This window comes from Carettochelys insculpta, chromosome 4 (assembly GCF_033958435.1).
Source record: "Carettochelys insculpta isolate YL-2023 chromosome 4, ASM3395843v1, whole genome shotgun sequence".
NCBI classification, from domain to species: Eukaryota; Metazoa; Chordata; order Testudines; family Carettochelyidae; genus Carettochelys; species Carettochelys insculpta.
In genome coordinates, this window is record NC_134140.1 from 128,622,143 (window position 1) to 128,646,870 (window position 24,728).

Genomic DNA, 24,728 nt, shown 5'->3' on the forward strand with positions numbered 1-24,728 from the left:
AAACAGGGCTTTAGAATAGCAAGTTAGAAGTGTTTAAAATGTACACCTACCCTTTTGTGCCCCTTTGAAGTTTTAGGTATGTCCCAAGGGGAGGAGATGCGGATCCATGTATGTGTAATTGTCCCCTGCTCAGTGGGATGTCTATGGTTATCTGTTCCAAACCTCCCCTGATACTTGTTAGGGCGTGGCATGGTAGGGTGTAGTCTAACCTCCAGGGCAAGTGCTGATGTACCTTCACTTGCTGGAGTCTCTAGGTTGTAGTAGCTAATGAGTTCCTGGTAAGCATTTCCATTCATGGTTCCAATGAAAGGAGTCTTTGATAAAGCTGGCAGAAAATAAAGCCTGCAAATACCTTAGGGACAGACTTTTATTCAGGTGCAAACTAAGATGAATGCAGCCTTGTCCTACGGAGTTCTTCATGCCTTGCTACCTGGGGTGCCCCTTCTAGCTCATCTTTCCATTAGAGGCCAGTTTCTTATTGGCATAGAGTCCTATTGACCAAGGTTCAGCCTCTCTTGGAGTCCCTCCATGCTGTCCTCCTGGCCTGCAGATGTAGTGGGTAGCTCAGATCACCCAGTTGCAGTCTGCTTCCCCTGTGGGCTGTCATTAGACTACAAGTCACACTCTACTGTTCCCATTAATTAAGCCCTACTGCTGCTGTCTACAAGGTCATTGCCCCAGCCCTTCAGACCTAACAGCTGATCACATCACACTGACTCCTCCCCTAAGCTCATCCCCAGTGATTGAGACACCTTTTCTGCAACAATTCACTTCAGCCATATGTAACTCTGGCCCTCCTGTCTCAGAGAGGCCTTGCACTGGTAGTACTTTGCCATTTGGAATGAGAACAGTTCACAGGCTGTCAGAAAGGCAAACATCACCCTTCATGACACCTACTCTGCAGATGTCTGCTGGTTCAGTAGGCCACGGTGACCTTGGGGAAACCAGTTCCGTTGACTGGCACTGCCAAAGGATGACTGTGCATTTGTAACTATACAGCCCCCTGTGCCACGCACCCCTTCATAATGTCAGCCACATCTGACTGAGGAGAATTGAGGTCTGTCTTTCTATCTTCCCTTTTTCAGATTGGGAACAGGATACTACCTCTGTAATTGCTACTTGAACTTTGCAGAGCTGTATATCTTTATCCGTTAGGACTGGTCAAAAGGTTTAATATGAAACTGGGTTTTCAAATAAACTTTTTGGACTGAAGTGTCGTCTGCTTTTCACAGAATTTTTTGTTGTAAAACTGTACACTAGAAAATCTTTTACTTCACCATTGTGGTGCCTCAGTAAGTGAGAAGGCCATAGTACATCATGGGAGGCATATGGTGATCCAGTGCTTTTTTTTCTACTTAAGAGAAGCAGGTACGCAGCTGTGTCCTCATCCCTTTTCCCCCCCCCCCGCCCCCACACCAGTCGGGGCTGTTAAGGTGCCTGTGCTCAGTATTGGCATAAAGCATTGTTGATCCCATCGAGAAGAATGAGGGTATAGAGCATTTAAGCTACAGCCCAAATGAGAGATGTTGACATGTTTGTCTGTGGAAAATGTATTTTTTTTTTTCCCCCCCCCCTGAAATATTGACACTGCCCATGGAAAATTTATCTTAATTCTGCTTCTCCCTAACTTTTGAGTGCTTGTGGTTGTTTGTTTTTTTTCCAGTCTGAACATTCTTTTACCACAAGTGATGGTGGTTTTTTTTGAGTGGGATTGCTGATGCCCTCTTGTACTATCTACAAGCCTGACAGATCTGGCAGTTTTTCTGCTGAGCCTCTACATCTACCTGTTCACACTTCACATCCTCTCTAGCTTGTTATAGAAGAATCCCAAGCTCACCTCTTTTTTTCCATTGAAAATTTCAAACTGCAAGCACAGGAGGCTGGGATAGCTCAGTGGTTTGAGCATCAGCCTGCTAAACCCAGGGTTGTGAGCCCAATCCTTTTGGGGGGGTGTCTGGGGCAAATAGATTTAAAAACCTGTCAGGGAAGGTGCTCGGCCCTGCCAAGAGGGCAGGGGACTGGACTTGATGACTTCTCAAGGTCCCTTCCAACTCTCTTAGATGTGATGTGATACTTACAGAAAGCTGCTAGCCTCCAGAGCCCTTTCTGACATGCATCTTGAACATGGAATTCTATTTGCCAGGAGGCTTTGGAGGGGACACATTGAATCACCAGGTGTCAAGGCAGGTCGAGAGAAGAATAATCTTTACAATCAGGTGAAATTGGAATGCTCCTCATCTACATGACTGTGTTTCCCCTGCTGATTTTAATGCACGTCAAGGAATTGGCAAACAGATTCTCGGTCTTTGCCAATCTTGAAAATAATTGGTTAAATGCTTTTTATTTACTGAGGCGTGGCAGTGGGTCACATGACAATGTTTACATCCAAATGGGGGGTATTAGAGGGTAAGAAAGCATCTGAACAACCTTCTTAAAATATGTTTTTGGTTTTTTGTTTAAAGGAAAAAAGCTTGTTTTCTTCCTCTTGCAACTTAAAAGAATTACCCTTGGACTGCCATCAAACATGAGAACTTGGCTCCCAAGTAATTTGTTGGTTGACAGTTTATAATAAATCACTAAGTTGGGACTTATGATGAAATTCATGCTACAATGCTTGTAGTGACCTTCAAATCTATCCCATCATTCTGGCTGGCTTCTGTGTGCTAGCCAGCTGTAGTTGCAGTAGTGAGTATAATAACTTCATGGAGAATAGAATTCCTCTCTTGCAAAGATGAAGCACCAATTCATTAGACTGAAGAGAAGAAATTACTGAGTTTCCAACTGAGCCACTGAATACAGTAGCACACCACAATAATTAACCTAACAAGGAACATGCTAATCAATTATCTTGTCCTGGTGTAGAGACTAGAGGTCCTAGTGTGCTGTGGTCAATCTGGGTAGAGGAGACAAACCAAGACACACAAAGGTTAAATTAAGGTCAGGTGGCAAGTCAGAAACGAAGCACACTGAGTCCAATTCTCTAGACTTCCAGTCCATTCCCCTATGCAGTGGCCACGCTAACTTCCAAATGTAGCAGGAAATGACTGAGAAGTGTTTCCATGATGTATTTTGTGAGTCATCAGTGACATCAAAGGCTGAAAAGTCCAGAGAACTACAGAAAAGGACCAAGTTTTAGTCTCCAAGGTGAATGCATGATTTCTTGGCTTCTATAGGGCCGTGTCTACACTGGCACAAATCTTCAAAATAGCCATGCTAATGGCTATTTCGAAGATTACTAATGAGGTGCTGACTTGAATATTCAGCGCCTCATTAGCATTAGCACTCTTCCAGCTGCAGCACTTCTAAAGTGCTGCTTTCGAATGCCCACAGCTCGGCGCGGCCACACAAGGGTCCTTTCCGAAAGGACGTCGCACATTTCAAAATCCCCTTATTCCCTTCAGATGAAGGGAATAAGGGGATTTCAAAATGTGTGGGGTCATTTCGGAAAGGACCCCCTAGAGCTGCGCCAAGCCACAGGCGTTAAAAAGTGGCGCCTTCAAAGCACCACGGCTGGAAGTGTGCTAGTGCTAATGAGGCGCTGAATAGTCAAGTCAGCGCCTCATTAGTAATCTTCGAAATAGCCATTAGCGTGGCTATTTTGAAGACTTGTGCCGGTGTAGACACAGCCTAGGAGTCACACTCAGGTACCTAAAGATACACCTTAACCCTGATGTGTTGCAGGACCACGTAAAAGCAAACTGAGCACTTGGAGACCTCTGCAAGTGCACAGTGGGTAACTTTCTTTGATATGTGGGTATCAAATATTGGAAAGAAAGAGCAGGTGTACGGTGGGGACAGTAGCCACAATAGAAAGGGTAATAGTGACCTTTGTCAAGGAAATCTGATTGTCATGACCAGACAGAAAAGCCAGACACAAGGGGTGAGGTGCTTCCCAGGGCTGTGTTATAGCAACCTTCTCCTGTGAATCACTGTAATTCTGTGGTCAGTTTGCTAATAGAAACCCATCATAGTAAGCCTGTAGACTTTGTCTAATTCTGTTGGCAGCATATTAATCTCTTTAATCCTTTTGATCACGTGCACATTTTGGTAATGTGAAGCAAAGTTGTGTATGCAATGGCAAGTAACTGCATTACTTATCTTCAGCTCCCCCTTCCGCAGGTGAGAGAGTTTCATGTTCCTCTCCCCGCCCCTACCTTTCAGGAAGGTGGTGAAGCAAGCGATTTTTTTTTTTTTTTTTCTCTCTCCTTTCTCCCCTGTTCAGTGCACTTTAAGGAAGTGGTTGGCTTTTGTTTACATTTGTGAGTTTTGAGATACACTTTGAGACACTCCTCCCAGAGTGTCTGGCAGGAAGCAGTTGACACACCTTCTCAGTGCACTGTGTTGGAGGTATTTTTCTACTTGGTGGGATAAAACTTCATATGAGAACAATTCAATGCAAGGGCACATGGTTATGCCTAGTAAATATCCCAAGACACATGTACTGCATGTTAGCATTCTGCAACTTAAAAGAGGACAGGAAGGATGAAAATGATTGCTTGAATTCTCCTGGTGGGCTAGGTATTTTACTCAGCAGTCACCAGAGTTTTTCTTAGGCCCCTGTAGCTGCCCAGATAAGAGCTTTCCAGGAGCATGGGAATGCTGCAACTAAGAGTGTTAGGAGTTTGGAAGCCTCCCAACTCAAAGTGGTTTTCTGTCCTATGCAGGGTTTACAACTTTGTTCAGTGGCTTTCAGCACCCTCGCTATAAAATCTCTTCCAACACCACTGTGGCAGCACTTCAACATTAGTCAAAATATTTTTTTGAAGGATAATACAGTTTGTTTCCATACAACCCTTGCCCTCATTTTCCTCCCAGTAAAGCTATCATCTTCCCCTATGGATCTGATTAATTTCAGGGTATGTCTATTCTACCAAGTTTTGTCACCAAAACTTGCCTTTGGTGACAAAACAGTGTGCCTTCACGCCTCAATGTCATTTTTTGTCCACAAAGAACCTGAGTTTTGATGATAGAAAACTTCCACCTTTAGAAATTTTTTTCTTTTCCCCTCCCTTTATTGTCAACAAAGAGTCACTGTAAACACTGCTGTTTTTGTTTGTCTTGTCACAGAACTGGCCTCTACCAGTGTCCTACGATTCCTGCCCTGAAGGCTCTGCTCATCTGCTCAGTGTCTTGATCTCTGCTGCCCTACAGGCATGCACCCCTAGCATTTCAAAGCTCTGGGAGTTATCTGACAGCTGAATGAGCTGCTCCATTTGGGGAACAAAATCACTTCTATGCTGCTTTGACGTTCCTGAGCACGGAGAACTCACAGAGCTACTCCAGATGCTTCTCTCAGCGCTTCATTAGCATGCGGGCTGCTGTGGCGCTTCAAAATTGATGCGCCTTGCCGCTGCGCGGCACGTCCAGACGGGGCTCCTTTTCGAAAGGACGCCGCCTACTTCGAAGTCCCCTTATTCCCATGAGCTCATGGGAATAAGGGGACTTCGAAGTAGGCGGCGTCCTTTCGAAAAGGAGCCCCGTCTGGAAGCGCCGCGCGGCGGCAAGGAGCGTCAATTTTGAAGCGCCGCTGCCGCCCGCATGCTAATGAAGCGCTGAATATGCATTTCAGTGCTTCATTAGTAAACTTCGAAATGGCCATTTGCATGGCCATTTCGAAGTTTGGGGCACGTGTAGATGTAGCCGATCTGTCACCAAAGGGAGCAAGTGTGAACACCTGGCAGTTTTTGTTAACTTTTAGGTGTTGACACAAGTTTTGTCAACAGAGCTTGGTAGTGTGTGTGTGTGGACTACCCTCCAACTTCTAATAGATCAGACTTGGGTGTTTGATTTAAAGTATTACAGGTGGTCTGCATCTACATAAGAAGCCTTTATTGACAGGAGTCACCGTTGGAAGGGATTTCCCAGCAAAACTTCTGTCAACAGATTGTGGCTACCCATAAAAACAGATCAAAAGAGTAATCTGCTTTGCTTTGTCAACAGAGCAGCCAGACTGCCTGGCCCTCTCTCTCAACAGAACAGGCTGCCTAGTGAACCTGAAGCCCTGTTGGTTGACAAAAGGGCCCTCGAACATCTACAGAGCAGTTTTGTTGACAGACCGCTGTCGAGAGAGGTGTTGTACCTGAACAGGGAGAGGAATAACGTTGCTGGCAGATGTGCCCGGTTTTGTGGACAAGCTGTCTACAAAGCATATTTTACGTATAGACGCTCCATGGCTTTTCCCAACAAAAAGCCCAGTTTTTTTGCTGGGAAAAGCCTCTCCATTTAGACGTAGGCTCAAAGTGTGCATTGATGCCTATTGTTGAAGGCTGCTAATGCATTTCCAATCTGAAGAGCTTTGGCAATTACCACTTTCTCAAGCTTCTGGGTGACACCGACCTTTTTGAAGTTAGGTTTTTTTTTTTTTGTTCTTCAGGCTGCTGGTGATTTTGGTGTGAGTGATTTTGAGCAGAAATGGGCCAAATGATTTTGAGTGGGAAGAGAGTCGAAGCTGGGTGAGATTAGGGAGGGGCAGATGATTCTCTCTTCAAAATATTTCTTCTGGAAGCTTTTGGTGTCCCCCCTCTGTTTTAAAAAAAATTTAGCACCTTTAGAAATTTGAAGATTGGGCAGAGATTCCCTGAGTCGAGCATCTCCTTTTTCAGTGGCCAAAAATAAACAACTTCTTTTTTACAGCATTGTAATGGTTTGATTAAATACAGTCACTGGCTAAATCCTACACTGGTGCTTTAATATTCTATGACTTTCTTGCTCAAAGAGTGGAAAAAATACACCCCCACCCCACAACTGCAGTGAGTTAGAGTACAGTAAGCACAAGTATGAACCAGCACTCCCAGCGCTGTTAGCTACTCCCCTCATAGAGGTGGCTTTACACGGAGCGCTGGGAGAGCTCTCTCCCAGCGCTCTTGCTGTGGGAACACTTTCAGTTTAAAGTGCAGCCACAGGTGTACTTAGGCTTTTAAGTGTAGACAAAGCCATTGTCTCTGCAGACTGAATTCTCTCCCTGCCACTGGCTGTAACTGTTGTTCTCTCAGTATTGTGTTTGCACAGCACCTTTGTGCAGGTAAGCAACTTGAGTGGGTTTGTCAGTTTCTGGAGATGTGGTTTGTTCTGATCATTGCAAAGTTTTGGAGTTGTGTAACACAGGTGGCAGGGCTCTACAGGTATCCATATTTCAGTGAGGAAGATTCACCCTCCTTTTTCTGTCGATCCCCGCTGCCCTCCAAGTAGTTCCATAGCAGATTTTTTTTTTTTCTGTTTTGTTTTCTTTACTAATGACACAACTTTAAAAAAATTACCAGCAAAAAATAAAGAATATTAAGTCTGAAGGTGAAGCTCTTGGGTGCCAAAGTTTAGACAGCCACACAACTTTTTCCTTTTCTCAGAGGGGTAGCCATGTGAAGTCTGTACATTCACAAATAACGAGCTGTCCAATGGCTCTTTACAGACTAACACATTTATTCTTTTCCCCCTTGTGCCTATAGAAATAATACAGCCTTTTAAATAAAAGCACAGTTACCTGCTACTTTTCCTGTAGGTCATCTGTTTGATTCTGAGGCTTTTCAGAGTCTGGGAGGGGGGGAGACTTTTGTTGCATGGTTATAGTGTTTGATGAATGGTGGTGTATTCTTGCACAAAAATCAGGAAGGATAAGTTTGTACAGGCAAAAGCTTCTAGCACAATTGTATGCAGAGTACAATTATAGAAGCCAGAACATTATATAATCTAATTTGCAGCTCTTCCTCTGCTCAAATCTATGGTTTCCATTTATACCTAATGCAATGTAATTCCATAAGAGTAGCAGCATACTTCTCATTAACTTGTGTTTTAAACAGACACGTGCAACCCCCCTCCCCAGACCCTTAAAAGAATAAGGTTATACTGTGAAGCTCGTAAGCAATGCTAAATGTAAGGTTGCCCATGTAATCTGAGCTCTCCTGCTCCTTGCATACGTTGATACAATCCTATCACATTTCTGCAGGAACCTGGTTTCATTCACTGAAAGACTGACCCTTATGCAAAGAGATTGTGCAAGTGATGCACAATGCTTGTGGTGGCTCACCACAGAGGGCCACATGTTCCCTTTTGTGTATGGGCCAGAAAATGCACAGGTGAACAAGACAACTGTTCAATGTTGATTTTTATCCTCACTATTCAGCACTTTGACCCGTCTCATTCACTGCATGTGCTTCATCCTGTTCACTAAAAAACTACATGTGTGCTCGTTTAAAGAAATACACAGACGGATTATGCTTATGCTCTGGGAATTTTAAATAAAGCTTGAGGGGAAAAAATTCAGGGATCACCACACAGGACCCCTGTCTCATTCACTGCACCAGCTAACCTGCATACTCCGGGTCTGAGTTCATATTCCTTGAAGGAATAGATGGGAGTTACTCTCTTAATGTGGCAATTTTGCTTTGGCTTTTTCATATTTAAACAATCTCTCTTTTCAAAAAGCAAAGCATTACCAACAAAATAATGTTTTACCGAGTTTGGCAGTTGTGAATTAGAAGTTAAAGCAGCAAAAGATAAATTCTTCCTGATGCAAAATGTAGTCTCTTTCTGCATGAGTATGCTGAGATTGTAGCAGCTGGAGTTAAAAAAGGAACTCTGGCATGTGTGCGGGGGTGGGGGCAGGAAAAGGGAGAGGCGGAGACCTTAAAATACTCAAGACATTTTCCATAATACAGCAAAAATGGGCCAAAATGACATACACTTTTCACTTAGTCTTTTTGTTTTGTTTTTAGTTCCAACTGGCCCTGTCTAAAGAACAGAGAATCTTGTTAATGTAATCAGGCTCTGCATGCTCATCAGATATTGTTACAATGAACATGTCCAAAAAGTGGCATGTTCCCCAGTTCAGGTGTGTACCAACTAGACTGCCCTTGCCTAGCTACCCAGATCCTTCTGGATTCTCTCTCTGTCACTGACTGACTTTTTTTCCAGGCATTGGTCATCAAAAATTTCATGTGGTGCCATGTGCTTGGGGATGTTCTAGTTCATATGGGCCAGGAGTCAGTGGAAATGGCTGTTAGTTATGCAAAGGGGGGTAACAGGTATTGCTGTGTCTCTACAGTAGAATCGCCATCTTTTTAATGCTTTCATGGTTTAGCAGTCCTGCTCCTGAGTGAGATTGAAACCAGGTACATTGGCAGCACAAGGGACCACATGTGACCCAAGCTGTTTGTGACTGAAGTGCAGATGGACTCTTATTCATGCTACAGCCTGATTGCAAACTTGACAAAAGCTTGTAGTGTAGAGAGGCCTAAAGTTCAGGAGTCCTTGACTACCCTAATACTGAAGCTGCATAAAGCCATGTCTACACAGGTACGCTTGGGGGAAAGTAATAGGAAAATTATACAGAAGTGTCAAGTTAACATGCACTAGTTAACTAGCTACATTTGGCTATTTGGCTGGTTGAGTGTGGCCAATTGCCATGAATAAAAAATAGATTTTCAGAATAATGTTGCTGGTTCACTTTTTGCAGTAGCCGCTGAAATGGCTCCTGATTCAGAACTGATTTAGAGACTGTGACCTGAAAGGAAGTAATCAGACTTTCAGAGACCTACACTTGTCCTTACATGTGCCTGGGATTTCATCATAATCAATAACTGTGGGCTCAGCGCCCGTTGGTGTCTGATGCCTCTCTCACTGTTCAGTGCAGAGTGGTTTAGTTTCTGTAGACTAGCTCTGCACTGATCTACTACATCATCTATCCATTCTCTGTGGGGTCTGCCTCTCCTAGTCAAACCATCCATTATGCTGAATACTAGGGTCTTGATTGTTTTTGTTCGTTGTTCATTCTGCAAATCTGTCCAAATTGTTGTAGCTTCCGTTACCCCTTCAGGTAAGCACGCTGCAGCCCGTGGTAGAATGTGTGTTTATCCGAAACTCTCTTCAGTGGTACTTTGTAAAATGGGCAGATAAACCAAAGTTGTTCAAGTATCCGAGAGGCAGCCGTGTGAGTCTGGAGCTTTGAGAACAAGAAGTCTTGTGGCACCTTGGAGCATAAGCACAATATCTGTTAGTCTATAAGGTGCCACAAGACTTCTTGTTGTTCTCAAAGTTGTTCAAATGCATCAAAGGCACTTGTCTTATCAGGGTTTGAGTCCATGGCAAGTGTGTCCAAAGCTTTTAAAAATAAGGTAGTTGAATTATCAGAGTATGCAAGAAATGTGCCTCATTTGCTCAAATCCCTTTACTGTAGGCTGATATTGAAGGGGCAAGGACTTTGGAGAATAAAAACTCATGAATTTTTTTTTTTCGCTCGCTCAAAAAAAAAAGACAATGAACATTTTTATATTTGAGAACAAACAAACATTTTAAGCTTAATGATGACGATTAAAGTTTGGAAAGCGTCAGATGCTTAGAAGGGAAGCCTCTTACTTCCCGGTCACGCTGCTGCTACAATGCAGTAATTACACATGCGTCTTATTCGATAGCCTGCATTTAGTGCTTCCACTCTCCCGCCCTACCATGTTTTGGCATATAGGACACTGGACCAGATGGTGAACTGGTATAAATCATTGTAGGTTCTTTAACGTCCTGCTATGCTGGCCTGTATCAGATGAGGGTCTGGCCCAAAGAATGCATTTGTTGAAAAGAAGGTTCATGAGGAGAGTTCTTGAAGAGTGAAACTGCCAAAATTTTGTGGTTTTTGTTTTTATTTTTGTTTTTTAAAGCTGCTGCTTTGTATTTCTGTACTTTTGAAATTGATCTGTGTGCCTTTCAGAGGTCTGTGTGGTGTGTGGGGTTTTTTTTTCTTTTTTTTAAAAAAAATAAAAAAGAGAGAGAAATAGACACAAATATTGAACAACCAGCAAGGAGTCCACACTTGCGTGGACTGCCAATGATTTTTGTATAAAATTACCTGACCATAAAAGAAAACAAAAATTCAAACAAACCAAAACCTGCAATCTAAGTGGGGATTCAAAAGCTGCTAGTTAGTGTCTGAGTAAAGGAACGTGTTCACCCCCATGATTAGGGATAGTTGTACAATGAAATGTGCTATAAATTAGACTGCTTGGTATTTCTGCAAATTGCACATGATGTAAATTAATGCCCATGTTGTTCCCTAGGCCATCACACTGTCTACATCGGGGTCCACGTGCCTAAGAGCTATAGGAGGAGGAGACGCCACAGAAGACGGCCTGGGCTGAAAGAGAAGAAGGAAAAAGAGAAAATCTCTGAGAACTACTCTGACAAATCGGATGTCGAAAATGTGGATGAGACCAGCAGCGGTGTCCTTAAACCACTCAGTGAGTCCTGTTACTTCCTGACATTCTCTGGGGTGCTCTGAGGTGTAGTACTCTCTTCCTGAGTCTTTACAAGGAAGCTGGATCCCCAAAACATTGGCCTCACAGGACAGCTGACGGGATTGTCGGGTCCCTGGGCAATACGTGGTGGCGGTCCAGCTTGGTGCTCCTGGAAGGGGCAGAAGAGACAGGGTTTGAGGCAGCCAGCCCTCAGTGCAGGGCTCTGGAATACACATCCTGGTGCCCTGGCTGCAGTTCTAAAGGCTTCAGGGCTCTGGTTGCTGCTGTTACTGGGGCAGCAGTGGTGGCAGCCAGAGACCCGGCCCTTTAGAATTGCCAGCCCCTGGGGCAACTGCCCTCTCTACCCCTCCCCCAGGGGTCCTCAGCGTGTGTTGTGACGGTAAGATATGTTCTATCTGTCGCCAGGGAAGTGTTTGGAAGGAGCACCACCCACGCACCCCATATGAGTGCTTCAGCTCTGTTTGCTGCCCTTGTTGGGTCAGACATTGTTGGTGCAAGTCGTCAAAACTGAGGACGCAGCAAGCGATTTGAAATCTCCCTTGGCTGATCTGTTGCCAGCCCTCCTCCTGTACAGAGTGTATGCACAGTTTCCCTGCGTACAAGGGTCGTCCCGCGTGGGGAGCTCAGCTTGAAACAGAGCGAGCATTAGAGAGTGGGAATTAGCATGCCAGGGTCTGGTGCTTTATTTACAGTAACATACCTTGCTACTGCTGGATCTGTCCTAGGGGACTCCTCTGTATTTAAGAAATCGGGCCATGCTCCAGCTTGTTTGATGTTTGTAGGCAGTGAAATGTTGTGACCTGTTTAAAACATCAGAAGAGGAAAGCAATACCTCGTGCATCACAGTGAAAATGAAGCTACAAATCCACTACGCAGTTGACCATAATAGTCTGCATCCCTCTTAAAGAGGTCCAGGAATAGAATAGCGGGGTGGGGGGGATGTAGTTCATAGGATTAAGGGGTGTTGCGACAGCGGCATGGATGGCACTTGCGCGATACTGATTTGGATTGAAGCTGACTCTAATGAACTGCTGTCAATCCGCCACTGTAATACTGTGCTAAAATGTATTGTGTTCACACAGTTTGGAAGAAGTTGAATGGCTGAGACTTAGTGAATGTAGTGCAGCAAATACTGGGTATCCGAGACCTCTCCACAGATGCATTCTAGAGAAGATGGCCTCTGTGTACATAGGAGATAATTAAAATAAAACCTTCTCCAAAGGGTGGTGGTCAGTGCTCACTTATAACTTGTCTGGGTAATGTTTGAGCTCTTTGGAGACTGAACTGAAGGATAAGTGAATTTTGTGTTGTAAGAAGATTCAAGTTCAATTTTAATGACACTCAGTATTAAAAAGTCACTTCACAAATTTTTCTTCTAAAAAAAAAAATACAAAAAAAGTTCCTTCGCTGCCTGCATTTCTCCTAATTTAGCTGTAAAATGGATTTGTCAGTGTAAATTATGTCTGTAGTTTTGTAGTCTATTTCACGTTCTGGGCATAAACACAGTACTGCAAAGTTTGATTTGCTAATTGTTAAAATACCTTCCAAGAATTGATGGAAATATTTGATAGACTCCTACGTCTGCAAGCAACCAGCAGACTTAATAGCTATAACTAAAAGTTACTAATAATTTTGTGAACAGTCCCTAATGGGCAGGTGTAAAATTCAGCCTTAAATATCCCCACTAAAGGTGATTCCATAGCCTTCCTTGACAAATGCCCTGAAATCTTACCAGCTGAAGGTTTTTTTTTATGCAAATCTGTATTGAATATCCAGGATGGGTTGATGTACAGGCTCATCAGCATGATGCAACATATGTCAGTGGAGGCTGGTAAGAGATGGAACAAGTCCATAAATGCACACCTTTTCCTCAGGGCACATAGTTAATTTAGAACTGGTTGTGTGGAACAGCTGGATTTGGGAACTGTATCTCATAATCTTTTCATCTGTGTCCAGTTTTTGCAAACAATTTAAAATGTGTGTGAGGCAGGGTGCAGGCTCTAGTTCTTCAAACTGTCAGAAGATTATGTAGAAAGGTGTATGTTTGTTTTGGTTCAAAAGTGATTTCATGTTAATGATCATGTGTGTGTTTTCAAGGAAAGGGAAGAGGAAGATGAAAGCCTGTGTAACTCAAAAAATGTATGTATAAGGGAATGGATAGCTCAAAACAAAAAACACAATCAGGGAAATGTTCAGCTGAGATTTCTAAGATGCAAGTGCTACTGCATTGCATAGCCACCAAAGGGAGGAGGGTAGAATTGAGATCAGAGTGGGAAGTGCAAACCTGGAGGGCAGGAAGGTAAGTCCATGTTGTAATACCAATAGCTGAAGTAATGTTGGTCAGTGACTTCAGGCTCATCAGATCCAGACTGATCCATTTAATGGAGAAAGGAATCCTGAATGGTGTGGTGAAGGCGATGGTTTTGTTGCCATGGCAAGCTAGACAATGGTGATCATCTTTTTGGATGCACAGAAATGTCCAGTTAACTTTTGTCCTCAGAAGTAATTGATTTTGTCTCTGACTGCAGCACAGGGTAGAATGTGGCAAAGAACGAGATAAGGGAGGAATTGCTTGGGTGGAGCACTAATGCTAATTGCTTGAAGGCTCCCTGAGAGGATGTGCATCTCTGCTTATGCTTCACACCTTTCTTCTTGGTAGGATCATTGTCCGATCATTGTTTCAGTTGGGTCACCTTGATATTTGAGATGGATAAAGCCTTTGAAATGCACTCTGGCTGAATTCCCTGGGAGAAGACTGGAGTATGAGTGAGCTACATGTAAAAGGCCACAAGCCAAATTGTTATGACCAGATGTCTGTCTTTTGTTTTGGGGCTCTGACACCAGAGGCTTTTTGACTAGAAATGTTCTGCGTGTGATATGTTGGAAAAAATAACCCAAATTACACGTACTACATGATGGGGTCAAATTTAGCTACGACAGATCAGGAAAGGGGTCTTGGAGTTATAGTGGATAGTTCTCTGAAGACATCCACGCAGTGTGCAGCGGCAGTTAGTAAAGCAAATAGGATGTTAGGAATTATTAAAAAAGGGATCGATAATAAGACAAAAGATATCATACTTCCCCTATATAAAACTATGGTACGCCCACATCTTGAGTACTGCGTGCAGATGTGGTCTCCTCACCTCAAAAAAAAGATATATTGGCATTAGAAAAGGTTCAGAAAAAGGCGACTAAGATGATTAGGGGCTTGGAACGGGTCCCATATGGGGAGAGGCTAGAGAGACTGGGACTTTTCAGTCTGGAAAAGAGGCGATTGAGGGGCGATATGATCGAGGTATATAAAATCATGAATGGTGTGGAGAAAGTGAATATAGAAAAATTATTTACCTTTTCCCATAATACAAGAACTAGGGGACACCAAATGAAATTGATGGGTAGTAGGTTCAAAACTAATAAAAGGAAATTTTTCTTCACACAGCGCACAGTCAACCTGTGGAACTCCTTGCCCGAGGAGGCTGTGAAGGCCAGGACTCTATTAGGGTTTAAAAAAGAGCTTGATAAATTTTTGCAGGTTAGGTCCATAAATGGCTATTAGCCAGGGATAAAGTATGGTGCCCTAGCCTTCATAACAAGGGCAGGAGATGGATGGCAGGAGATAAATCACTTGATCATTGTCTTCTGTTCTCCTTCTCTGGGGCACCTGGCATTGGCCACCATCAGCAGATGGGATACTGGGCTGGATGGACCTTTGGTCTGACCCAGTATGGCCATTCTTATGTTCTTATGTAAACTCTAGATGAAGAGGCTGACTTTAGCACTGATGGCTTTGGCAGAAAGGAGAAGACAGTGAAAGATTTCTCAGTGGTGAAAAGTTGTGACCTCTATACAGTGCTTTTATTTTTTTCCCTAGAAAAAAGTGTGGCAGAACTCAAGAACCAAACTGTCCCCACTCCTCTGAAGGGCAACCCACACCTCCTGGCAGCTTAACCGCCTCCCATGCATGGAGCCCAAGCTGCCCTGGCAGTTTTACTGGCCACTGTGAGGGGCTCAAGTGGCCCCTGGTGGCTTAACTGCCCCCCTGGGGGGCCCAAGCCACTCCTCTGGTGGCTAACCTGATGCTCTCTGGGGCCTGAACTGCCCCCCCCCCATGGGGGACTTACCTGCTCCCCATGCAGGTCTTAACTGCCCCAACGCCTCACCATGGCCCTAACCCCCCATGGCTTACCTCTCCACGTGGTCCCTGAGCTTCCCCCCACATGATCCCAAATCTTCCATCCCGCCTGTGGCTTAACCCTCCCTCACTCAGCCACAACCCTTCATCCCGGCTTCTACCCCTTTCCACTCCCCACCCCCTACCTTGCTGGTGCCTCTTCCGTGTGGCATTTCAGAGTGTGGAGCAAGTGAAGGAGGTGGTCAGCCAGAGGCAGCTGTGTCCAAGCTGCAGTGGCTCTTACAGGCCAGACATGGCTTGGTTGCAGCTGCCCAGCCAGCTTTTGAAAAAGGTGCAGGAATGCTGTTCTGAGGCGTTCTGGGAAGGGGTGGGGTGGGAAAAGCCCTGTCTCCTATTTAGTTCGTCTCTCTGACAGAATCTGTATACAGTAAAGGTATCCATTAGGGTTGAATGACAGGGATTTCATAGATGCAACTTAAAGGCTCTTTCTGGTGCAAAGGTGACCCGGTACAGAGGTGATAGAGCATATTGAACTGTGGAGCACCCAGCAAACTCTTCTACCATGTTTTGCAACCTCATAATTGTAGCACATTCACCAATCAAAGGCATCATTTGTCTCATCCTTCCATCCCTGCAAACAACGCTTTCATAGAGCAGTCTCTTGAAACTTTCATTCTCAAGGTTAGTAGGCCTGATTGGACAGCGTGTCCAAAAGAGGAGAAAGCGGTTGTGACCAGTGATTACAAGATCTCATTTTTCCAAAGCACGTTTTATATCTGAGCTGGAAGATGCCAGTCATAACTGCTAAACTAAATGATGAATTTGTTCACAATTGATTATTGCTCAACATAGGTGAGTTCCCCAAAGTGTTAGTCTAGTTACGATGATATTTGTGTGCAGTTGTATGAGGACTAACTTCAGGAGTGAATTTTTTTTGCAAGTCGAAGGAAGGTACTCTGATCCCAAGTTACATGTACGTTTAGCTTGAGCTATTGAATGAATCAAAGAGGATACAGCTATGGCTCTGGTTATGGGAATGTCTTCCAGAAGACCCAGTGACCCTTAAAGGAAAATGATACATAGTTTCTTTTTGTTTTATTACAAGACGGAAAAACAACCCCTGCCCTTCAGATGTGGGTTAGGTGGAGCATTTTGTTGAGAGACAAAAGTGAAATAGATGAGCACTTGCAGTAAAGTGCCATTTGAGGTTTGGGTAGTGGAGTTCTCTGGATGGAAGGCAGCTTCAACATGAAGTTAGTGATTTAGTTCCAGATGGACAGTTGGATGGCTTAACTCTGAATCCTGTACATTGGGTTGTTTGCATTTCAGAATAATGTGTATCCTTTTATGTGAACCTGATTGGGTTTCTGCGGATATCTGAATCATCGCCCTGTCTGTGTAGGCACTGCTATCTTCTGAAATGATAGCAAAGGGTCATGCCTGGGCTTGGATTATTGTGTAGCTTTTAACATTTCAAATTCAAAATGAAGCTTTCCCTCCAAAGTAAACTCTGCCTGTTCTGATTATGTTGAAAAGGTAGGACTACAGAGAATCCTGCTGCATAAGCCCTCCTATAAGTCATGGGGTGTGTCTATACTTTCATTCCTCTTTTGAAAGAGGTATGCAAATGAGGAAAGCAGAAATGCAAATGAGGTACAGATTTGCATACTGGCACCTCATTTGCCTATTCCTATTTCGAAATAGCTTCTTTCGAAAGAAAACCAGTGTAGATGCTGCTCTTTCAGAAGTAAACCCCATCTTCAAAAGAATCCTTCTTCCCATAAAAAAAGAGAAGAAGGATTCTTTCGAAGATGGGGTTTACTTCCGAAAGAGCAGCATCTACACTGGTTTTCTTTAGAAAGAAGCTATTTCAAAATAGGAATAGGCAAATGAGGTGCCAGTATGCAAATTTGTACCTCATTTGCATTTTTGCTTTCCTCATTTGCGCACCTCTTTCAAAAGAGGAATGCAAGTGTAGACACCCCCTTGGTGTGGTTGCAGATGTTAGCCAATTAGTAATGGCTCGTAGGTAATGCTCAGTAAAACACAAACCATTTCACATGGAGAGAAAATGATAAATGTGTGGAATAGTCATCCTGTAGTATCACCTAGCACCACTTTTGAAAGCTGGTTAATCTGAGCTTGGTTTATCCATAAACCTGGAGAGCAAACTGGTGCGCGTGTGGTGTCTTTTTTTTTCCCTTTTTTTGTGGGGCGAGAGAGGGAGTGAGTAAGGCCATCCCATAGCATGGAACAAGCATGCTGACTTGTTTAAAGTGAACAGGTGTTATATTAATCCCAGTGAAGTGAAGGTTGTACCTCTGCAATCTGGGATGCCCTTGTCCGGTGACGACTGTGGTCTGGGACTTGAGGGCCCCTGTGGCCGGGAGGGATGGCAAGCCGGGAGAGTGGCAGCTGGGAGCTCCAGCTGGGCTAGTGGCAGGACAGCAGGCAGTGGCCAGAAAGCTGTGTGGCCTGAAAGCAGTGGCTTGGCTGAGGAGCTGGGTTGGGTCTGGGGAAGCCATGGGGGCCAGGAAGTGGCAAGTGGTAGCAGGTAGGGGAGCCCAGGAGTTGGGCAGCAAACCAGTCAGAGCGTTGACTTCCCCAGTCTGGCAAAATCCATGGTATGGGGCCACTCGGGTCCCAAAAGTGGTGGACCAGGGAGATGAAACCTGTAATTTCATCATGATTCTGACTTTTGGTGTTTAACTCTCATTGCTACCTTGACATGGGAGCTCTGCCCCCTGCTTCTGGGACAGGTGGTTATGCAGTGAAAATGTGTCCTTAGTCATTGTTTCGGCAACAGGCTTCATTTTTATTCAGCAAGGCAGTTATTTGATACTTTCCAAGTTTTAAAAGACTTAGTTTTTCTCAGCTACTATCGCTTTCTTGGTAATCATAGACATTAAAGAAACACAGGTGCAGAGGGACCTCAGAAGGTCACCTGGTCTAGGACAGTGCATTCCTGGCTGATTGTTATCTGAGCCATCCGTGACAGGTTTGTTTAACCTGTTTTTAAAAACCTTCAATTATAGAGATTTCACAATTTCCCTAAGAAACTTGACCTGTGGCTTAACTAACCTTGCGGTTCAGAAGTTTGTCATAAATGTCTAACCTAAAGCTCCCGTGTGGTAATCTAAGCCCATTACTACTTGCCCTGTCCTTTGGGGTTAAGGAAAACAATTTTGTCACCCTCCTCTTCAAAACAACCTCTTATGTACTTTGAGACTGTCTTCCTGTTCCCCTTGGTCTTGTCTTCTCCAGCATAAACAGACCCGATATTTTCAGTCATTTCTTAGAGGTCATGTTTTCTAGACTTTTAATCAGTTGTGTGATTCTCCACTGGACTTTCTGCAGTTTGTTCTGAAGCGTGGTGCCTAGAACAGGACACAATATTACAGCTGAGTAAAGTGGAAAACTTGCTGACAGTACTCCTACAAATACGTCCCAGAATGAAGTTCGCTTTTTTGCAACTGTGTTATGCTGTTTGATTTATATTAATTATCCACTATAACCCCAACCCCAAATTTCCCATTTTGTATCTGTGCAAAAATATATTGGGAAATATATTTTTTGTATTTATTCCTTCCTAAATGCACTTTTTTTTTTTTTTCACCTGTCCTTATTGAGTTTCATCCTATTGGAGAGCATTTCTCCAGCGTGTCAAAATCATTCTGATCCTGTCCTCGATGCCATACTTGAAGAGGTTGCATGCACTGTCATCTGCAAACTTTTATACTGCTTGAACCTCTCTCGTCCGGCAACATCTGTAATCTGGCATGGTCTTAGTTAGCCGGATGACCACTTATCAGGGGTGTGGCTAAGTTTCCCATGATCCTATAAAGTTTGTTTACAGCCACTAGTCCTGGCTCTCAGTGTTCTGTGCTGTGATTTAGTTGTAATTTACACCTAAATGTCTTCTAAGATTCCAGTAGGCAGTGGAAGTGTTTGGTAATGTGCTAGACAATATTGACCTCCTGTGATCTGGCATATTTTCTCATCAGTACCAGCCAGGTCCCAAGGGTGCCGGATGAGAGAGGTTCAACCTGTGTGGTGTGTTTTTTTTTTTTTTTTTTTTTTTTTCCCCCCCCCTCTCTGTTATAAAAATTTGTGAAGATACTGAGTAGAACTGGATACAGGGCAGGTCTCTTCAGGTCCCCCTCTCATTATGCTCCTCCAGCTTGTTCGCAAAGCATTGGCACGGCCGCTACTTCGAGGGAACGGGGAGCAGAAAGGGACAGCTGCTCTGGGGCCTGGCCATTTAAAAGGGCCTGGGGCTATTGCGGCTACAACAGTGGCCAGAGCCCCAGCCCTTTCAATCATCGTGGAAGCCCCAGTGGCTCTCATCCCTTCCCCATGAAGACCTGCACTTTCCAGGGGCCTAGAGCTGTTGCCCCGTACCTTGTCCAAGGGCCATGGCAATTCCATCAGCTGCCCTGAGCACTGGTAACTCCTTTCTGAATCTGGTTTTTACAGCCGTCCAGTTATAGTAGTTTATGAGATGGTCATGAGAGGTAGTATCAAAAGCCTCACAAAGGATGAAGATATTTCACACCTACTGATTTTCCATCTAGGGAGGTTGTTGAATCGCCATCACTGGAGAGATTTGGGTGCAGGTTAGATAGACATCAGGGATGTTCTAGAAGGTGCTTGGTCCCGCCATGAGGGCAGGGGACTGACCTTGATGACCTGTTGAGGTCCCTTCCAGTTCTACTGTTCTATGATCTGTAAGTCTTGTTACCTCATCAAAGAAGGTATTAGATTGGTTTGACATGATTTGTTCTTGATAATCCATGGTGAGTGTTTAGTTTATGTAACTTTTTTTTCGTCCTAACATATTGATGATTTGTTCCATTATCTTTCTGGGTACCCAGGATAAGCCTTACTAGTTTATAATTTTCTGGATTGTTTTTTCTAGATTGGTACTGTGTTGATCTTTTCCAAGTTCTCTGGAAATGTGGTGACTAATTCATTTGAGGCTTCTGGGCAATTTTTATTTATCTTGTGTAACATTTTTAAAAAAAAAATCACGGTAGACTGATGGCTGTACGTGCACTCTTTCCAATGCACCTTGTTCTCTGGTCTGGGTGAATTACCAGTGTAGTGTGTGTGGCTCTGATTCTTCAAAACACTCCAGCACGTGCTTAAGACCCAATGATGTCAATGAATATGAAGCTCACGTTTAAAGTTAAGCACATACTTTAGTGCTTTGCTGAATCAAGGCTTAAGCTTTTTTTGCTCCTTTGCGTCTGAGACTCTCAACAAAGGTTCTAGGATGAATCTGTTCACTTTGCTTTAGGTTCTGTTGTATGTCTCATTGGTTCCTTTTGCTCAGCCTTGCCTTTTTGTAAAGGGCCTCCTTGTGTAGACTGTGAAATGGTGTTTCACTCAAGAAGTGAAACAAGCATGTCTGGCTCAAAAGTGAAGTACCAAAAATAGAGAAATGTGTTAAGGTCTAAGAGAGGAATGGCTGTGCCAGCTCAGGCCAAAGGTCCACCTTACCGAGTATCTCACTTTCCAGCAGTGTTCAATGCCAGATGCTTCAAAGGAAACTAACAGAACATGGTAATCATCAAATGATTCATCCCCTATTGTGTTATCCAGAAGCGTAGGAACACCCAGAGCATGGGGTTGCATCCCTATCTACCTTGGCAAATTAGCCTTTGATGCACCTACCTTCCACAAGTTTATCTAATTCTTTTTTGAATCCAACTGTAGTGTTTGCCTTCATTACCAACTGATTGTGTTCACAGGGTTGTGTGAATAAGTACTTCCTTTTGTTCCTGTTAAGCCTGCAGTCTGTTAATTTCACGTAATGGTGTCACCTGTTTCTTGGTACATGAAGGAGTGAAAAATACCCAGTGGATCACCCTTGTCCACACTTTTGTTGACTCCCTCAAAGAATTCTGGATCGGTGAGGCATGATTTCCCTTTAGGAAAACCATGTTGACTCTTCTGCCCCGCCCCCCAACAAATCATATTCATCTCTGTGTCTGATAATTATTTTCTTTATTCTTGTTTCAACCAGTTTGCTAGGTACTGAAGTTGGCCTTACCGGGCTGTAACTACAAGAATTGCCTCTGGAGCTATTTCCATCACTAATCAAAAATGGGCAGCGTCCTCGTTCTGTTGTAACCAATACTATCACACAACTTAAGGTCCAGTAAGCTACTTACTGAAGAAGTCCCAGGCAAATGATAGGCAGTGAATCATTGTTTGTAAACTTAATTATAACCCATTTCTGGGTGAGCTGGCAGCCCACACAGGAGTCTTTGGTGGGTCACATTTCAACCACAGGCCACCTATTAAGTGTCACTGTTGTGAGGAGGCTCTGTTTGTAGGTCCTATACTGTGTGTACAAATACCTGGTCACCTGAACTTGTGTAGGTTGTTTCTGTTAAAAATGAGTAAAAAGAGGCTTAGAGTATTTTCTTGAGCACACATTGAAGTCAGCACTTAAATACTAAATTTCTTTGCAAAGGGTCACTGTAAGTTAAAAGGAGAATCTCTGCAGCTACCTAGGTGCATCTTTTTCTAAAATATTGAGGTTATCTGAGCTGCTTAGAAAGAGAGAGATTAATTGATAACATTCTGGTGAGCTGGTCAGGGGTGTATGTTTAAATACAGCTATATCACATGAGGCTACTATAAGGTGGGTGCATAACTGGCTGGATAACTGTACCCAGAGAGTAGTTCTTAATGGTTCTCAATCCTGCTGGAAAAGTATAACAAGTGGGGTTCCGCAGGGGTCTGTCTTAGGACTGGTTCTGTTCAATGTCTTCACCAACGATTTAGATATTGGCATAGAAAGTACGCTTATTAAGTTTGCAGATGATACCAAGTTGGGAGGGGTTGCAACTGCTTTGGAGGATAGGGTCATAATTCAAAATGATCTGGATAAATTGGAGAAGTGGTCTGAGGTAAACAGGATGAAGTTTAATAAGGACAAATGCAAAGTGCTCCACTTGGGAAGGCACAGTCAGTTTCACACGTACAGGATGGGGAGAGACTGCCTGGGAATGAGTACAGCAGAAAGGGATCTAGGGGTTATAGTGGACCCCAAGCTAAATATGAGTCACCAGTGTGATGCTGTTGCAAAAAAAAAGCAAACATGATTCTGGGATGCATTAACAGGTGTGTTGTGAACAAGACACGAGAAGTCATTCTCCCGCTCTACTCTGCGCTGGTTAGGCCTCAGCTGGAGTATTGTGTCCAGTTCTGGGCACCGCAGTTCAAAAAAGATGTGGAGAGACTGGAGAGGGTCCAGAAAAGAGCGACAAGAATGATTAAAAGTTTAGAGAATGTGACCTATGAAAAAAGGTTGAAAGAATTGGGCTTGTTTAGTTTGGAAAAGAGAAGATTGACGGGAGACATGATAGCAGTTTTCAGGTATCTAAAAGGGAGTCATAAGGAGGAGGGAGAAAACTTGTTCTTCTTGGCCTCTGAGGATAGAACAAGAAGCAACGGGCTTAAACTGCAGCAAAGGAGGTTTAGCTTGGACATTAGGAAAAAGTTCCTAACTGTCAGGGCGGTCAAACAGTGGAATAAATTGCCAAGGGAGGTTGTGGAATCTCCGTTGCTGGAGATATTTAAGAACAGGTTAGATAGACGCCTATCAGGGATGGCTTAGATAGTACTTGGTCCTGCCATTGGGGCAGGGGGCTGGACTCGATGGCCTCTCAAGGTCCCTTCCAGTTCTAGTGTTCTATGATTCTGTGATTGCGACATGCAGATAAAGCCATGCTGTAGAAACCAAAATGATATAATAATAGCAAGTAGATATGATGTAATGGGATGAGACTTATTTAGTGCAAAGCTCCCTGGGCAGAACCAGACTTACTGCTTTTGAGCTCTGGATATGTTACCCTACACACCAGAGATGGTCCCTTCGGGGCTTAATTGATCTGTTTAAGCTGGGCCCTTCTGCTGTTTCCTTGGTAGATGTAATTCATGCTAAAGAATCAGGTACGAGCTATGGAAAATGGGAAGGTTGGGATATTCTCTTGCCTTGTTGAAACAACGGGGCTGGGAAGCTGGAACTTTTGTTGGAGAAACAAGGTGGGTAGGGCAGTCTCTTTCGCTGGACCTGCTTCCATTGGTGAGAGAGACAAGCTTTGAGCTTGAACAGAGTTGTTGTTGAGGTCTTTGTGGAAGCTTGAAAGCTTGTCTCTCACCAGCAAAAGAAGTTGGCCCAATAAAAGAGATTCCCTTGCCCACCTTGTCTCTCTAATACCCTGGGTTCCACACCTCAGCAAAACTAAGCCTGTCTCTAGCATTGCTGTTTCAAGAGCCCAACCCTTATGTATGATGTGAAGGAAATGAGAGGAATATGTGAGGGAGTAGGGTAAACAGATTGTGAGGGTGAGCGTCTTTGCATCCCTACTATCTGTTTATCTAGTCACGAAAGCGTATGCCATAAGAAAATTGTTAGCCTTCAGTGTGCCACTTGACTCCTTGTTTTTGTTCAGAATTTGTGAGAGGAATTTGACAGCAACAAAAAAAGTGGGTGTTTTGGGCAGGAGGAAAACAAAAGGGAAAATTTGTCTTACTACTCCAAACCTCTCTGCTCTTGAGAGAGTCTGGGGTCTCCATTCTGTATCTTCCTTTGGCCCTGTTCTGCTGAGTACAAAACTCCCTGAGCTCCCTAGAAGCCCTGTGGCTCAGTGAGGGCCTGTCCAGGTACGAAGTAGATGTGGCTAAAAAGGACCTTCCTAGGCAAGTCTTCCCCTCCCCCGCCCGCCCCCAGTAAGTACAGTTTCTCTCATTGGGAGTTGTGTAAAGAAAGTGTCCAAAAAAACTTTGGTTTGCAGACTTCATTATTTTAGTCAACCTGTGTTTAGAGGCAACAGTCAGGTCAGCTGATGGCTTTTTACTGCCTACTCTATTTAAGCATCTCCATGCACATTATACCTTGTTCTTGCTTACATCTTGCTCAGGAAGGTCATGACGGATTCTTAACTTTTTTTTTTATACATGCCAGTATTTTTAAGCACAGATTATTGCAAACCCAAGGGTGATCTTTGGTTTTTATTTATTTTTGTTGGTGATGGGAAACTGGGGCTTGTTGAAGGGTACATACTAATGAGCTCTGTCCCTGGATGGGGATGTCAGTTGGCAGTCCAGTTACATTCAGAAAACTGAACTAGAGGAGTAGGCTTTTTGTTCAGCATTTCCGAGTAAGTGAACAGTGCTGCTTTTCAGCAGTGCTGAGCATGTTCACTGCCCGGTTGCTTTTTCCCCCGTTACGCTTTCCTCTTCTCACACTGATGCATTTTCTAAAGCAATTTTTTTAATATTTGAGTTTATAAAGGGAGGGCTCATGGCCTCCAGTCACGCACTGCTTGATCTGAGCAGCTGGA

At 43.8% G+C, this 24,728-nt stretch overlaps 1 protein-coding gene across 6 annotated transcripts in view; it reads left to right on the plus strand.

Moving 5' to 3' along the window:
* Window positions 1-24,728, plus strand: part of SLC4A4 (solute carrier family 4 member 4) — a 245,757-nt gene that overhangs the window by 39,620 nt on the left and 181,409 nt on the right. For all 6 annotated transcript variants that reach the window (XM_074993785.1, XM_074993788.1, XM_074993786.1 and 3 more), the window contains one exon: window positions 11,040-11,219. In XM_074993785.1, the coding sequence (XP_074849886.1) occupies window positions 11,040-11,219 (180 nt within the window). The remainder of the gene's footprint in view (window positions 1-11,039; window positions 11,220-24,728) is intronic.